Source organism: Taurulus bubalis (assembly GCF_910589615.1).
Source record: "Taurulus bubalis genome assembly, chromosome: 12".
Taxonomy (NCBI): Eukaryota; Metazoa; Chordata; class Actinopteri; order Perciformes; family Cottidae; genus Taurulus; species Taurulus bubalis.
Genome location: NC_136600.1, coordinates 5691740 through 5710079, shown reverse-complemented (window position 1 = coordinate 5710079; position 18340 = coordinate 5691740). Strand labels below are relative to the sequence as shown.

Sequence of the window (18340 nt, the reverse complement as noted above, 5' to 3'; positions counted from 1 at the left end):
CCTTCTAAGCTTGATGTAGTTAAAAAAAACATTATCCACTAAAGAAGTTTGTAGGAAGAGTTTTGTTTTATTGCTAAGGAGAGAGACTGTTCATAAAGTTGTCAAGTCTCACGGTGTGTGATGGTTAGTCATGTGGATGGATTTGAGGAAAAGCTGTCTTATTTCAGTGTAATGTAAAAGTATTCAGAATGAAATGTTCTGCATTCAAAATCTTACTGTATTTTTAGGTATACATTAAGTATTATCAGTTACATGTATTTAAGTATCAGAAGGATATGTTCTCATGTGAGAGTTTACCATTTCTGTTATGCACAAATCTTATTAGATTATTATTATTATTACTAGCGACGCTATTGGATTTACTTATTGTGCTCCTTTTATCCTCTGTCAGCATTAAAGGGCCAGTGAGTAGCATTTCGGGAATCTATTGGCTGAAATTAAATATAATATTCCTAACTATGTTTTCATTATAATCACCGACTATAATATACGCAGAAACACAATGCTGAAAAGTAACTGTAACTTAATCCACTCTGTGCTGCGTCCCCGTGGACCAAGACATGAGAAGAGAAGGAAACAGACAATTCAGACCCATAGGAATTATCCCAGAATATGGACCCAGTAGCCGCTGTTGCACCTAGTTAGTCACTGATATTAATGTAACTGTTATTATTTACAAAGTATTTATTCATGTGACTATTCCCCCAGTGTCCCCTTGTGTTACTCCTCTAACTGAATTTGGCCTGTACTGGATTCAAATCTTGACTCCTGAACAAGACACTTTTACTTTTGGCTCAATAAAAAGAGATCTGATAATGCGTCGTTCGTGTTTCTCAAAGCTGAGCTCATCACTTCTCCTGCTATTGATTAGAACTGTAACCTGAGAGGTCAGTGTGGCTGCCCGAAGATGCAAAGTGCCAGGGCGACGCAAACCGCTAAAGATGCGCCTTAGCATCACAAAGTGTCCTCATGCTCTTGTTTCATTTTCTTCCATCTGCTTTCTACCCTGAAACTCCTCTTGAGGCAATCCAAAGATTATTTAATTAATAAGGGCGATTATAGACTAATAATAGTGATGAATGGACTGATGCACATCATCACATCGACTGAGTCTCAGCGTTGCCTTACTGTCATGGTCAAGATGAATTGCAGAGTTGTTACGGAAGCTACGCCGAGTGTACATTATGTAATGTGTCATCGCCGTCGATCCAGCCAATGCAGATCTAGGCTTCAGCTATACCATTCATCACGCTCCCTTTAGCCCCCCAACACACACTCACACTCTCTCCCACCACTAATTTTACTTGCAAAGAAATATTGCTCAAAGGGCAATAACCCGGACGCCAGAGGTTGGAGGAATCCCAGTGTGATTAGTGGGCCCGGGAGTCTGAATGCATATGACAGCAGAGAGGGATGATGGGAGGTCTGGAGCTTAAGTAAGACCTCCTGTTTCCAGCTGCATGAACTGCACATCAAAGTGCTTTCCCTGTGTGTTCGTGAGGAACTGGCATGCAGGATATTCCTTCATCAATGTGGTGTCAGCGTGTGTGCATATCCACTGCGGACAGCAACAATTGACAATTCATTTTCCCACAGTGGACAAATCTTCCTGATTTAAGTGATCTTTGGAATTTTCCTCTCACGCCACTATGAGGTTGACTTTTTATTTTATTTTGTGTATTAATGGATGAATTGCCATAAAACGTGGTACAGGCATTCACCTCAGGCCTCTAGCACTCTAAACTAAGATGGCGATCACGGTATTGCACATGTTATATATCACTGTGATACAATGAGCGTATTAGCATGCTCACATTAGCGTTTAGCTCCAAGCATCGACGTTGGTAAATATTTTTAGCGTAAGCATTGATCTGATACAAAGCGATATGTGTGTATGTATGTATGTATGTATGTATGTATGTATGTATGTATGTATACATACATTTAAGTAATACATTCCGTTTTTGGAGCAGATTCCATAACATTGCAAGAGAGGGCACTCACAGGGTGCCCTTCTAGTTCATCCATACTAAAGTAAACCATCCAGCTGGTTATGGTTAATATCTCATTATTATTACAGTGAGGCAGCCCTGTCTCTGATCCGACAGCGCTCATTTTAGCAGCCTGGGCCGGCTCTTTGTAATTGTTTGCAATGAGTGAAGCGTTTTGCGCCGCAATTGAGCCTTGAGTTGAAAAAGAAAATTGAACTCTGAGCAGAGCAGCGCCCTGTGTCATTAGCTTTTCGTCTAATTGTGGCGACTTTTGCTGGATACCTGTAGCTGAATGAAGTTAGCAACTTGGTGCAATCCTTGTTGCTCATTTTGATTCCTTTGAACCGTCGCCTTCTGTTAACTATTAGGTAGCGTACACAGTTCATGGTTTGTGTTCGGCTAGCATTAGCACTCATCCGGTGGTTGCCTAGCCACTAGGGTTGGGAATCACCAGAGGTCCCACGATTCGATTTTATCACGATATTTGGGTCCCGATTCGATACTATCACGATACTGCGATATATTGAGTATTGCGATTTTATTCCCTTTTTTTCACCGCAAATTGTCCCCGAAGGAAAACTTTGAAAACTTTATCTTCTTAGATACAATATGTTGACGGTCTGTTCATCTCACTTCAATAATTTTTATTGCAGCAAAATGTGATCGTCAAGCAGACAAACTGACCAGCACTTTCATAAATGTTGCACCTGACAAAGTGAACTGCTTGTGTTTCAGTCTGCATAGTCGCGTCATTCGAGCTGGGTGCGCCAGAGAGGGGGCGGGGCTTATCTCTGTGGTTTATCGCCTGCAAAGAGTTTCCATTTCTGCCATCCACCATGAAAATAACTACTATTTCTGCGTAATACTTTTGTTGTGGAAATCCAAAAGAGGTCGGAGCATCAAACGCCGTCGTGTCTGGGGTCATAATATTACTTCTCCAGGAACTGCGTCGGGATGACGGTGTTACGGATTAACAGGCGGCCGTGTTAACTGGCGACTTTCAGCCGGAAGTCACCAGTTAACACGGCCGCCTATTGATCCGTAACACCGGCGCAACTTCCAGCGCTACGAGAGCACCAGCAGCCAGTTTGATTTATGCTGAGTTAACGTCTTTGACCAGCGACATGTCGCAGACTTTGTCATGTGCAACGTGCAACAGCTGTGCAGCAGCGCCGCTACGAGTGACAGGAAGTCCAGACGTTTCATTTACACGCGGATGGCGCATTTCTCATTTCTTTCCCCGATGCCTCCCATAATTGATTACACAAAAAAAAAGATCGATGCTTGGCTTCCGTGTATCAATACAATATAATTTTTATTTGTGATGTTGGGCTATACAAAATAAACTGAATTGAATTCAACTAGTGTGTAATGCAGCCGGCTTTACCGCTCTTAATTTTTTTAAACATCCCTTTCTCCCTTTAACTCTGCAGCAGGTTCGTCACTATGAAAACTGCGCTGGCAGAATATGAATTGAAGTGAGCGTGCGTTAGCGTGCGTTAGCGTGCGTTAGCGTCGACTCGCTGCTGGCCGTCTGCCTTTCAAAGTCGAAGATCGAGGAAAGAGAATCGGCTCGCAGTGTAAAGAATCCAAGCCACATTACCAGCGACACGACGGGAGTGCGATTAGCCAACACGGGAGAGTGTTAATGAGAGGACAGGGCACATCCAGTGCCTCCTGTTCTTGCGTGGACACACACACACACACACACACACACACACACACACACACACACACACACACACACACACACACAAAACTGCAGTTCAGCAAAGTTTCTCATAAAAGCTGAGTGGTGTCTCGGCTGGTCCGTGGAGACTGGCGGTGTAATATAGAGCCGAGTGGTACTGAGTGTTTGCAGCGGGATGTTGCCGTCACGCCGTGTTCTCCGTGTTTACCTGGACAGCCCCACTAGACGCATGTGCTGTGTATTCATTACAATGGAGAGACCGATGCTTCTGCTCGCACATAGCGCCGTTACGCGGCAATAACGGAGCGTTTTCATTCTTCACCTTTATTCGGTGACATTCATAAGTCTTCTGAGACAATGTTGATTTAAGAAAGCTGACATTTGCTGTTGTTGGTGTGATGCATTGCCTTTATCATCCTGAAACTTACAACAAGGATCCATAATTGTAATTACTTTCCGCAGTTATCTAAGATCGGTACAAGTTGGGTAATTCTTCTGCTGGTGGCCCCCACTCCTTTAGCAGTCATTTTAAAAATGTGTTTATGCTCTATACTTGAGTAAAGGAGTTGCCAAATGAAAAAGTCTGTTTTAACTCTGCTGGTGTTCTGGATTAAAACCAAGGCAATAGAAATATAAATAGTACCTGACCTTAAACTGACTTTGAATTCTGACGCTTGTCCTCCTCCTCACCTCCTCATACTAAACTTTCATACACTCAACGTTGTAGCGCGCCGCTACAGGGGCCTCAAGCCAGAAAAGGCAATATTGGTTTGTGTTGCGAAACAGCCTTGTTATCTCTTTACCTGATATTCTCATTGGATATCAGATACAACTAGCTAGCAAGATAGTTTGTCCATTACATGCATCATAAACTGTGCCAGAGGACTGTTGTTTGTTCAATTTATTTAAATTTTCCTCACTCCCGTCCCTCCCAAACCTTTGAGGAAAGTCTCCAGCTCTCTCAAGTAGTCCAGCACAGCACCTGTTCAGAGTGGCTGTGGTGCATTCAGGGGCTTTTTCTTTCTTTAAAAAAAAACCCAAAACATCTGGGGAGGGCTATGTAGGCCAGCAGGCAGGGAAAACAAAGCAGCTGAGGGAAATTGGCTGCTTGAGGGAACGTTAGTTGTTGACTCTCCTATTCCCCGCCCGCCTCACGGCTGTGTACAGAGCGAGGGGAACTATATATATTTAGCAGCCGTGATTCATACCAAACAGACTGCGCGGATACAGAACACATCACGTCCAATACAGCAGCATTTGCATTTAGTGCTTGTCGAAAATCATTGAGATTCAGTGCGTTCCTTGGCAGCCGTTGGATTTATTGAGTGTACAAACTCCCAAAGGTTTACACAGCTTCTGTGTCTTCTCAATGGAGACATGTTTCCTTGTGTCTTTAATATATAATCACTGAGGACATCCATTAATGGCGGCTATGAAAGAGTAGTTTTGTTCTCCCCCAAAGCTATTCATAGCGATGTCCTTTCAAGGATTCTGAAGTGTACAAGTGCCTTATTATACTTGTTTGTTCTTTCATTGGTATTTTAGTTGAATGTGAGTGTAAGGACAGAGGGAGGAATCTTAAAGGGCCTGTTGATGGGCTTTTTAATAATCGATTTCAATATTTTCATCCGTCCTCTGAAGCTTTATTTCAGAATGATGTCACTCAGCGGTTTATCACAGTTTTCATGTCGCAGACCACCGTGTGGACGTATTAAACCGCGGAGCCGCAGAGAGGTGCAAGTCAACCCTGCAGGACTTTGTAGTGAACGTCCAACCAGGACAAAACTCTGCCTGCTTGGCTCCTTTACTGTTGTGGTTTGGCGGGCCGTGAGCTGAACGCTTCTTTTTTAATTTTTTCTCTCCGGTTAAGTTGCTCAGGCAGGCCCGACCTCTTGTGACTGTTTGCGTCCCAGATCGGTGAGAGGGAGCCTTTGTTTTTCCTGATCCACAGCCGCTCCTTTCAGCATCCGAGCGAGTCACATGGCTTCTTCTCACAGCCTCAGTGCAATTGTTATTCAGCCCATTAACGAGCCGAGTAAAATGTCCTTTATAACAGTAACGCGGTGCACACCGTAGCAACTGTTGTTTTACTCGGTTGAGCAACAAATGAGATAACCGGCGACCTCGGCTCCCCTCTGTTGGAATTAATTTTTTTCCCACCACGCTGTTCGGGTTAACTGCATTTACTTTATCTAGATTGGCATTGGCCACAGGCTCATTTCTTCACGCCTTTCCTGTGCAGCCTCCGCATCTCCATTCTGCCATACTGAGCATGTTACATCACGCTGTCTCAATGCATGACGTGCAGCGGGTTTACCGTTATGGTGCAAAAGCAAAGGCCGAGTAATCAGGACGGGAAGACAAATCAAAGATGAAATTCTATCTGTGTCTTGGCAAAATTCAAAATTCCACCGCATCGCTGGATGCGGATGAATCGCCTGGAACAAACGGGCTGTGATTCTTGGACTTAAGAGGTAGCTTCCTTCTATAGAGGCAGAGGCTTATTCAGACACAACAGATGCTCCTGGTTTCCTGCGGAGCGGGATGAAACCAGAGCTATCCGTTACTGAAGATGCCCTGGTGCTGGGCTCCGCTGTGTGTCTGGAACGTGAATAAAATTTCCACTTCTTGCGCCACCATCCATGCCGGAGGTTTAATTTTAGACCAATCACTGGCCCGCCGTGTGCAAACACCCTGCAAACAGCTGCTAATGCATATCCGATATCGGCAGTCTTTCTCTCTCTGGTCCGCCTTGCTCTTCGTAGTTCACCGTCACTCCGCCCTTCTCCTCTCGGTCTGTATTATTTATCTCGCCTGATCTTCTGTTAACCCTGATCGTGCTCAGCCTGCACCAGTTTGGAGCCGAGCTGCGGAAAAAGCAGAAACGTCGGACAAACCTTTGTCGTCTTTGCAATTTTTTGCAGCAAACAAAGCCGATCAACACCTCCGCTGTTTACAAACAGAGACAGGTTACATTTGGCCTGACACACTGCAGCGATCCACAATCAAACAGACACACAGTGGATTATATTTCATCACAGGGAAGCATGGAATCCCAGTTATGACGCGCCGCCTTAAATAGCAACTAAAACGCAATCATCCACACAATCCACAGCTCCAGTTTCTGTTGTCCCAATGAAAGTAATCATTCTGCCAAGGTTTTCATTTGGATGCTGAATAATTGATTTGGCACTCGCCCACAGTTTGTGCAGCCGTTGCGTTTTCTTTCTCATCACAAATCCTTACCCAAGTTTTCATGGCGCTATAGGTTATTAGAGGCACTGGGTAGTGTTGACAAAATCAAGTATAGTAATTCAAAGAGATATTGAATGAAGTGCAAATAATCCGGAAATGACCATTTGGTGATATTCAAAGATAAAACGCACCAAACAAATGTTGACAAAGGAGTCGGAGCACAGTGAGATCCATACCGCAGTCATCCTGACCTGAAGGAGCACTGACGGCAGCATGATTAGCTCTTAATTAGTTTTTATAGTTTAATAATTGCTATTGGGTGGCAATGTAATAATGTCAGAACAAGTTAGAGAAGCTAATTCCAAAGATGATTGTTTTAATGTGCTTAAAGGCTAATTCATAGAAAGAATTGAAACATTCTCCCCTCCAAAAATAAAACATTCTGCAGTCAACCGCAGAAAATAATTTCTAACCAGTATTGATCTCTAAATTGGATTTAAATAGTTTCATGATATACTACATGTTCATAGCTATACATGGTATGTACACTCAAATCCACTCAGGTATTACACACACATTGATAACTGAGTAATATTTAACTCTGTCCAACGCGGTTCCCGCCTCCCGCCATTTCTTTGTACGAAGGAGTCACAAGGAGCAGGTAAATGTTTTGCTGCAGGGCTACCCGGCGCTTATTTTACGACCTGCTCACAAACGTGCCTCAATCTTTACGTCCAACAACGTCATCAGCAATTCAGTCATCTTTGTTTTGACTGTTTGAGTTTAGTCAGTGAGGCTAACTGCTAAGTCACCGCAGCAGTAGCGGAAGCTCCTGTGTTAAAAGGATGTAAGCGGCACAACCTTGTACTCCGTCTTGACAAAATCAACAGTAAATCCAGATATTTGCGAAGCATACATTTCATGAGCGGCACTAACCGCATCGTCTTTACTCGACTAATATTTACACCTGAGGCAGTCCCGAGCACCAGAGATAGCAGCACTGGTGTATGGCTCATGCTTTGAGCTGTCGAAGATGCCCAACGAGAAAGCCACACACAAAAAAAGGACATGCGAAACGCAGACAAAAGAAAGACATTCACGGGAGGCATCTTGAGGGTTACTGGGTCAACGCGCGTCCCAACAGAAATCCCTTCACCCAAGCTCGGCGACCCCGTCTCCAACCAACTCCTGACCCTACACCTCTAATCCACACAGCCTTGTGCATTTTTCCTTGAGCCCATTTGCTCATGCTCCTTGTTCTCGGCGCTGAAGACCAAAGTCAGCCCCTTTTCTAGATCGTCTCCATTCCCAAGAGTCCCCTTCCAGTTTCTTTCATCTCTTCTTTCATGCCCCTGAAACTTCTTCATGTGCATTCGTCAACCGTCTTGTCACCTTTTTGATTCATCCCATCCCCCAAAGCCAACCATCGCTACCATTTTAGATGTTTTTTACTCTGACTAAAACCTCTTGGTGTCTTATCTTCTGCTTCGATTCTCCCAACCACCCACCCAGGATCTTCACCCTTCCTGTACCTTCTAACTCTTCCAGGTCCTTTAAAAGGACATTCTGATTATTCCTAATATTCGTAAAGCCTTAACAGCTGTAGCTACAACTAAAACCCTCTACCTCAGCAGCCACTTCCCATGCTACATGCTCCATTTCCCCCTGTGGTTCAGCCCCCCAACTTCAGCTTTTCACCACCCCCTCCACCCCACCTCCCGACCGAATCCATCCTCCTCTTCTCCTCTCGGGCTCGTATCCAGAGCGGCAGTGCCCCGATGGAGGTCAGACACCTCTGCCGTGAGACAACAAGGGGAAGGAAGGCGAGGTGAACCGCTCTCGACGGCTGTCACTGCGCCGTGCGGTGAGGAGGAGGAGGAGGAAGAAGGGAGAGAGAGAGGAGGAGAGGGAGAGAGAGAGCGAGAGAGAGAGAAAGTAGTCCAGCGCTCACAGCTCACATCGCTGGCTGGCTGGCTGGCTCGCTCACTGTTAACGAATGAGCTGTCTACCCACGGGGCTGGGAAACGGCAGCTTGTGACAAGCTGGGGAGAGAGGAACATGAATGTAATGCGTACCTTGCCTCGCTTGCTTTCAGATACCGGCCAGAAGAAGACTCCGGAGAAGAAGGATGGGAGGCGCATGTCGTTCCAGCGACCCAAAGGGACCATTGAATATTCTGTGAGTAGCGTGCAAGCAAAGCCTCTGCTCTCTCTGTGTTGATGTCGTTATGTGTTTTTGACGCTTTCCTCCTCCCGTGCTGCTGCTGCTGCTGCTTCTGTGTGTCTGCTGCTGCTGCTTTCTGTTGCTCCAGTAATATTCTAGCTGGAGCTGCTGTTTGTGTTGTGAAGGCACCGTGTCCGACCATGCTTGGTAGCTCATTAGCGAGGGTGAGATGCATTTTTGTGCATTTGGCCAGTGTAACACGTGTACCTCGGTCTCAGTGTTTACATACAGGCGGGGTGTGTGTGTGTGTGGGTGTGCGCAGGGTAGCTGATGGCAAGCTTATGGAAACAATGTATCCTCTGATAGAGTCCTTGTGCAGCAGCACAAGGCTCAGCTCCATTTTGCATGTTGATGTATGGAAAGGAGAGAGTCATTCCAGCAGCTCCGTGCGTTTCCTCCAGCTTGATCAGAGCAGGACAGACAGTGCTGGAAGGATGTGTATTTGTTTGTCCTCCCCTGTTCTCTGTGCCACGTATCGGCGAGCATTCCACCACAGAGTTGGCTCTGCGAATGACCTTCCAACTGCGCTGTCATTTCTATTGATTTAGCTGTTGTGTAGGGGGAGGGGGTGAAGCGATAGAGAGAGAGAGAGAGAGAGAGAGAGGGCTCTGGTTGGTAAGCTGAAAATGGAGCCCGTCTCTGCTTCGCCTGGTTGTGTTCTTGAAATGACCCTCAAATCCAGAGAGAGAGGAGAGAGGGGGGGGAGAGTCGGGGAGAGACTCTCTCTACCGCCCTGTCAGTCATCCAAGACTCGCTGATTGACAGGGCTCTTGTCTACCTCGCTGGGGCTTGAACAACCTAAACCATTACAACAGGATATTTGTCAGCGCCAAAGCATGTCATGGTCCATCATATGGCCTGATAAGGGCAACAAGAAGTCTGCGAGACGGACAGAAATGCTGGGGGGAAATAAATGTTGTGTTTAGTTTGCGGGGAAAAGATTCCTATAAATCCTACAGCATGCCGACCGTGTTCATGTCACATGGAAGGATCGAGCACTGCCGATGATTGTGTCCTGTAACCTGACACGCTGCAGCGGCACGTAAGCGAGGAGGCTCAGGCGATATGACCACGCTACGGTCCCAGTGATTGAGAAGTGGCTTTATCTTAAACTCATCCCCCGTGGCCGGCGACGTTTCCTTATTTCACTCACCAGCAGGTACGTTTTTATTCTATCGCCTGGCGCCCACCCAGAAAAAAGGAGGGTTTCCTTTTTACGCCGCCTTATCAATGCAATCTCCCTCCTCCTCACCCCTCTACCTCACACACAGGCTTCTGTCACTGTCCCTTTTTTTTTTTTCCTCGTTTTGAGTAATAACCTGAGCAGCTGCAACCCATCTGCCTAGACACTGATAACACCAGTTCATTCAGCCAAGCCCAGCCATTGGCTGACCTGCATCCAATTTTTAAAAAAAAGTGTTTGAAGTCCTTGGGAACAACAGAGATGGATGATGAAGCGGGCGGACGGGGAGAAGCAAAGAGCCGTACAGGGGTGAGCCGTCCTCTCAGCTGGTGAAAGTCAAACCGAATGAAGAATGGAACAGGAGTGCGGGCCGCACATATTTATCTCCGGAAACACCAGCTGTATCACACCATGGACGTAGATGCTCTATTTGGGATGCTATTTTGGATCAACAGGGTGTCTGGACTTTCAAATAGATAGGTAGGTTTAAAGGACAGATTTGGGTTTATTAGCGTTAGAAACTGATGCACTCCTATATCGCGTGAGGTGCTGGCTCGCGATGCCTCACACTCCCATTGTCAGTTACCTAGCTTTGGCTTATCCTTTTCAATCGGTTAGGAAAACATTGCACGAGGTAAGTGTCATTGATCTTTGGACACGGTGGAATTGCTAAAAGCAAGTAAGAAAATATGGCAGTCAAATGATTTTCCGAGTCACAAGTCCCACAGGGAAAGCGTGTTCACAATTATGGTTGAACCAGGAGTGTGGTCTCTTAACTGTAATATGTGTACAGCAGACCATATTTCGGAGTAATGCTGTTCACAAGTTACAAAAAAAAGCGATTTTAAAAGAAATCAGCAAGGTTGATACGTTACCTGAGGGGTTCCTTTAAGACCGATCGGCCCAGGGACTCTGAGACAATGACCATGTAAGGACGACATCTCGCCTCAAATACAGGCATACAAAAATGATCCCCAAATGATCCAGTCTGGTTGTTTTTTCTAACCAGCAGCAACCATGGCCCAGAACTACAAAGACAACCTCTGTTGTGATAAACTGGAGTTCTCTCTTAACGTTAAGTCATGTTTATTTTTTGGCCTGACCCTCCCTGCCCACACGCCGTTTCTGTCTGTAGCAGAGCTCTCCGCAGAACTGGCACAGCAGAGCTCTCGATACGTTTTGCATTATACCGAGAGCGGTTCGTTAGGGGAGAAGCTGTCTGGACTCCTGTTTGTAGGCTGCGGTAGAAACGAGGAGGTATCGGCTCACCGTGCTGTCATTCTGGCCAGCAACACGACCGGCCAGACGGCATCGTCAGCTGTGTGTGCCCTCGTGGGTTGGACCTAAAATGTGTGGGGCGACTGTGGCTCAGTGGTGAGCAGGGTCGCCCTTCAATCAGATCGGCGGTTCAATCCCCGGCTCCGCAAGCACTTTGAATGGTCGGAAGAGTAGAAAAGCGCTTTGTGTGTGTGTGTGTGTGTGTGTGTGTATATATATATATATATATATATATATATATATATATATATATATATATATATATATATATATATATATATATATATATATATATATATAAAAACAATGAAATTCCCATCCGCCTCTATTTTTAATAAATTGTGTTTATGGCGTATACAGTGTGATCCAGAGGATGTGTCACAGTTTCACCAGATGTGAAGAGGGTCTCTGTGTCACCACCAGGTTGAATGGATTTCAGCTGGGCTCGGAGGAAGAGCTGTGGGCAGTAGAGGACTTGTGAACATTAGATGAGTCAAGCAGTGTGTGTGTGTGTGTGTGTGTGTGTGTGTCCGCACCCTCCCGACAATCAGTCCCTCTGATTGCATTATTCAGCGCTGGAGAGGAGATCCCGCTGTTTGAGCTCCTTCACCGCTCGCTTGTCTGAGAGTAGAGAGAACAAGTCAAAGGACGATGGGAGGAATGTTGGGAACTGAGGGCTGTGTGGCCGGCAACGTTCAAAGGGATGAAGGGGAACGCATGTGGAGAAGATGGAGACAGCTGGATGGGTCGAAGAGAGACCAGTGCAAGGCCCAGACGTCAGCATCTCGCTGAGTTTTGAACAATATTTGAACGATCGCTCACCCGCCACCCGTCATGTTGGAGCGTGAGATGATTGTAGAGATGGAACATTGTTTGTCATCTTTTCATTTTTGAGAATGTATTGCTGGCCGTAGGCGACAACGCGTAATATTTCAACACGTTATGCCAACAAGCGATGTGACTTCTCCAGTCAGGGTTTGAGCCAGAGCCTACCCTTAGGACAACCTGTTGTCCCCATGAAGCCAAGGGCAGGATCAGTGCTGTTAGCAGGCATTCCATTCTTTTTTTTTTTTTTTTTTTTAAAGCTACATAAAGATTGTATTTTGTTTGTTAGCAAAGCTACAAATGACTTTTTAATGTATTAATTTGAGTTCCCTTTGAGGTAAATAACACAATATCAGGAGAAATAACCAGAACTTTTATTGTGATGAATTAATAGAAAATTAAGAGAGAAAAAAATTCCACCGTTTCGCCGCCGCTCCTTTTTGTCTACGACAAAAATATGCGACCAGTCGGTGTGGAGTGTGAACACACACACGAGGACACGGCTGATCTGGCACATCCGATCACGAAGGTTGCATTGTGACCAAGGCCTGAGCCGAGACTCTCTTTTTTTGCTCCCCTCTTTCATTGGGTCCCCGTGTTTGTGTTGGTGAAAGGCTATCAAACCCCGGAGCAGGGGATCTGTGTCTGGCACAAAGAGAGATCCATCAGAGCTTCAGAGTGAGACAGCAGAAACTTGTTTTGTGCCCCCTTGAAAGGGACAGAATCACTTAGAGGGTCTAAATTTAGGTCTGCAAACCATCAGCAAGGGTGTAGTCGCACACAATACACATGCCATTAGCGTGGTAACGACAAAGTCGCCATGGCAACTGTCATGCCATAGCTGGGCTTCATCCTTCCTTATAAAATGAGGAGCGATGGCTGCTTTGATATGGCATTATGGGTGATTAAACAGTGCTGTGTTGAGTTTTAGCCCCAGTTTGATTCATGGCGTTGATTAGGGTTTCCCTTTTCACTCTCCTCCAGTTTGTTTTTCTTCTTCAGTGTGAATCCTAAAGGTGGTCTTAGTGCACAAACGGGTCCCGCACTTGTGAATGGGTACCTTTTCTAAACACATTTCTTCTTGGTAAGAAGAAATGATTGCATCTTATTCCCGCGGTTGGCCTTTTCGCAGTAGCACTCATGGATTTGCTCTCATGTTCCACACTTAACGTTCCTACCAAGATGCCGGCGGGCTCCTTAATGGAGCAATTAGTCTTTGGCCGTCCAGCCGGCGGCCCTTGTAGAATCTGTGCGTCCTCTCCTGTTCAACAATGTGACCATTAGCTACACGTCGGTCACTCTCAAGATGGCTGTCTCGGTCGGTCTTCCTCTGTCCTTATGCTGAGAAGGACAGATGTCGCCCTCTGACAGGAAGAAGTTTAATTATTCATCCCCAGTTTGAGATGAATAATGGGCATTATTGATCCAGGGGATAAGACGATCGGGTGCACCTGTCATTAGTGGCTGTGATCCTGATTGTGATTGCTCTCTCTTTCCCTCGTTCTCCTGTCCGTGTGTCAATAACAGGTATTTATCAGTGGGTCACAAACATGTCCCCTGTCCTCTGCTGCCTAATCGAGTTAGAAATAGCTCCCCTTCCATGTTTCATTTTAGTGTTCCTGTGACGCACGAAGACACAAGGTTTCATATTGTCACCTTCCTAAAATAATGGCCCAAAACACAAAAAAACTGACCAAATGTAATCGGGGTGTAATCTGCACAACAGGCATACTGTAATACCGGTCAAATTATGTTATGATTACTAATATTATGTTCAAGTGAGATTTTCATTGACAAAAATGCTAACTAAATTGCTAGCTTCAAAATGCCATCTTGAAAAGCTTGTAAAATGACTTAAGTCACATTGTCTTTTGACTTAAACAAAATAAAATGGCCTAAGTCACAGAATAACTAGGCCGTTATACTATAGGGGTAGAATCACATGATCTGTTCAACTGAGGATATAGGAGATTTTACCAGGTGGCCAGTATCATGAGGAGATTTAGGCAAGAAAATAATTCATCAAAAAAAAGATTTAGGCCATTATTTTAGTACGGTGACGATTTGCAGATTAAGTGATCAATTAAGCTTAAAAGGCCAACTTGAATCACATGGTTCTTACTGTACGCCACATTTAATGCCAAGATCCGCCCACCACCTGGCTTTGCCAATGTTGACTTCATTGAACAGCAGCTATTTCTTTTCTTTTTTTACCCATGTTGATTGGCTGAGCTCCTGATATGAGAACTACCAGAGCAGCCATTTGATACGAGAGCCAGCAGCCGTCATTGGTCAATGCTTTGAGCTTTAAGATATCTAGTTTGAGAGCGAAAAGGCAGCGCTTTCGTCAATAGAAGCCACATACAACCTGACTAATAAGGGTGTTTCAGCAGCTGTGAATGTCCTGCAGACCCGAGTGTCCTATAGAGTCGGCTTTGTGCAGAGCCATAAAGCTAAAAATAAATAGTTCATGGATGAGACGGTAGCAAATAGCACCTAGGGAGAATCGATGCCCTGCGCTGAAGCCGCCTGCATGAAAGGCTCTGACACTTTAGGAGCCCTGCTGATGATTAACTCCTTATGTTAACAACAATAACAAAAACTCTTTCTGTTCCTTAGGACAACTTCGATTTTAATACATTTTCCAATTGTAAAATCCTAGCCATGTGCCAAGGACATCACACAAATGCTGAACAGCAGATTATAAATACCTTTGGGATGGGATTACTGATTATATGACAAGCGACAGTAATAGTTTTTACTGCTATAGTTATTATTCTGCCTTTTTAAGTCTGTGTTGTAAATTGTCATTGCAGCTCTGGATCTGATCTCTGACGTAGACTTTGAGGACAGGATGTTTATCAAGCTGACATGCCGCTGTTCACGTCTCCCCTTAGCTGATGAGATGACGGGTTACGAAGGAGCACTTGTTAACGACGCAGTTATGAGCAGATGTTTGACATGGGACACATACCTGTCACCATATCCCACCTGTGTCTTTCTTTTGTCATGAAGGAAGAGGGAAAAAATACATTTATAACTTTGAATATGTTTTATTAATACTATGATTTTTTTTTTTATTATTATTTATACAAATAAAGCCCATAACAACATAATAATTTAGCTTATTAAATAGGCCCAGAGTTAACTTCCATTATGCTCCTTTTAGATTCATTAAGGCTAGTTTGAATGAAAATCTGAGGTTTTTGAGAAATACAGTTTTTCTTTGAAGTGTTAGCTGCATAGCTTAATTTAGCGTCTTCTCAATCTGATCAACAATAACAGAAGATGACGAATGCTCCCTAAAAACTGGTAGCTAACGACAATCTAGCATATACTGCACAAACTAACCTGTATGTCCATTTTTAATAAGTTAAACACCAGGTCTGTAAACCATTTGTTTCTCAGTCCTTCCTAAATATTGGGTAATAGCATCTGTGGTTTGTCTCATCGTGCATCCGGATGGTATTCACATTTCCAAAATGACTGGAATTTGGCAGCTTTGTGTACTGCACCGCAGACGTGTTCCCGTCTATATCCCACACAGACAAGAAAGGTCTGTATCACTTGCGACAAATTCTGTTAATTTCTCAAGCCGACAGCCTCTGGTCCGGATCTTCCCGGCCTTGTTGCCGTGCAACTATCGTTGAACTCTATCTCAACTTTGATCGAATTATTGAATTAAATCTGGCCTGATGAACAAGTTATAGAGGTATCAAATAGCATTTTGAAATATGAAGGACGCCTTTCTAATTTGATTTGTTCCCAGAAACTGATCAAATTAACATTTAATCTAGCAGGACAATTTAATCATCCCAACAAACTGCTGTTATTGTGCATCTCCACGTTGACCCTTCAAGGAGATCCGTCTGTTAACGGGGCAAAAATAGACGTCACGATTAACAGGCGGTCTGTGTGTGAATCAGTATGTCATTTTTCACTTGTCACACTGATGAAAAATAAAAGTTGTTTCGTTTTTAAGCGACGTAGTCAGTGGTGGTGTTTGAGGGGTAAAGAAAAGGTCCTCGACTATATTAAATAACCACATGGTAAAGCCTTCTTCTTCTTTTTACCCCTGTGTGAATAAAATACTTTTTAATTAAGACTTTTAGTGAATCAAAACTATTCATCAACACTTTGTGAAAGTTACAACAAGTTTTCAATTAAAGGTTTGAATAGATGGGCGCATGCAGATGACCAACCAGCGGGATCCTATTGTAAGCACCTTAATAAGTTTCCTTTTAGCAAAATGCTCTGATTGAATTTGGGTTCCCTTTGGTAAACAGTTACCCATTGCATTTATCTTGGGCTTTTATTTTGAAATGTAAGAACAGCCTATTTGTCAAGGTTGAAAGGAGCAATTGAGTTTACCCTCTTAATTCGGACTCCGGAGCCTCTGTGTTGTTGTGCACTATAGTCTATGTTCTGAATATGTCCATTCCGCATAACTTGATTTTTTGCTTATTCGTGATGTGAAAGCGCCGAAAAAATCCACCTTGTTCAAATATGACCTATAACTAAAAGAACACCCTCAAGGTGTAAAGGCATTTTGAAAATGGTTTGATTCATCTACATGGAGGTATTCCCTTGAGCAGAATTCAGATCTTCTAAGAAAGTTAAGTTTGTATGTGCTTGTTGTTATCAATTTAGATGACGTAGTTGTGTATCGTGATATCTTTTAGAAATGATTTCCTTGTTGCATTCAAACAAGATGAATTGTCATATTGGATTATTGCCCAGACCTTTCTACAACCAGTTACCGGCCTGGAATAGGCCACCTCGACCCATACCAGCACCATCATCACCATCTGTGTAACCTCTGCCAGTGATTCTCCCCCCCCCCCGGTCCATACTGCCCAATGCGTCCCCGCCCTGTCTTGTTCATTGTTGTCCACACAACTCACTGAGTGTGCTTGAGGGTCTTGGCCTGCAGCAGCAGTTATCACTGACTCTGCTTCCATCAGTAACCTACAAGTTTATGATCTAGGTGTGTCCGACCACAAGGTGGTCTCAGTGGCCTTGACTTGTATGCTACCTACCATTAGTCCTAAGTGTGAAATGTCTTTTCGGTACTGGAAAAACATTGACCCAGCCACTATGACCATGGATCTCCAGCTCATCACCTGCCCAGCCTCTGCATCAATGGATGAATTAGTGGAGCACTATAATACATCCTTGAGCAGTGTTTTTGGTCTCCATGTCCCTGTCAAGTCACGTGAGGTCAACTTCTCGCACTTCGCTCCCTGGTTCACACATGAGCTGCGGAAAATAAAAACAGCTGGGCGTGCCCTAGAACGACGCTGCAGACACTCTGGGCTCACTGTCCATAAACTAGCCTTCCGTTAGCATCAAAGGGCCGACTCCAACTCCACAGTTCTATTTCAGCATAATCAATAAAAACCCTGGAAACTCTAAACAGCTTTTTTTCTACAATAAATCGTCTCCTGAAGCCACAACCATCCTCTTCAACTGAGGCTACAGAGGAGCAATGCAACAGCTTCATTGACTTCTTCAGAACAAAGGTCAACAACATTCGCTCTATGATGTCCAGCTCTCCATCTCTGCTTCCCTCTGAGACCAACACCTTACCTGAGAGTGTGCTGTCTCCTCTAGATCTCGCTGAGGTTCAGGAGAGCCATGTTGAGAAAATTCTCAGAAATATGAAATCCTGTACCTGTACCCTGGACCCCATTCCCACTGCTCTGCTCAAGTCACATATCCCCACTCTCAGTCCTTTCATCACCAAAGTTGTTAACCTTTCCCTTCGCTCCGGCTGTGTCCCACCTGCTCTCAAGGTTGCTGTCATCCGTCCCCTTCTCAAGAAGCCCACCCTGGACCCGGAGGTTCTAGCCAACTACAGGCCTATCTCCAACCTTGCCTTCCTGTCCAAGGTGTTGGAGAAGGTGGTTGCTTCTCAACTTCAAGACCATCTCAAAAACAACAACTTATTTGAAA

The 18340-nt window shown here is 44.6% G+C and overlaps 1 protein-coding gene across 2 annotated transcripts in view; it reads left to right on the top strand.

Moving 5' to 3' along the window:
- The window catches only part of oxr1a (oxidation resistance 1a), a 78033-nt gene that overhangs the window by 25175 nt on the left and 34518 nt on the right, over positions 1–18340 (top strand). For both annotated transcript variants that reach the window (XM_079227696.1, XM_079227695.1), the window contains exon 2: positions 8972–9054. In XM_079227696.1, coding sequence (XP_079083822.1) covers positions 9016–9054 — 39 coding nt within the window. In that variant the 5' untranslated portion in view covers positions 8972–9015. The remainder of the gene's footprint in view (positions 1–8971; positions 9055–18340) is intronic.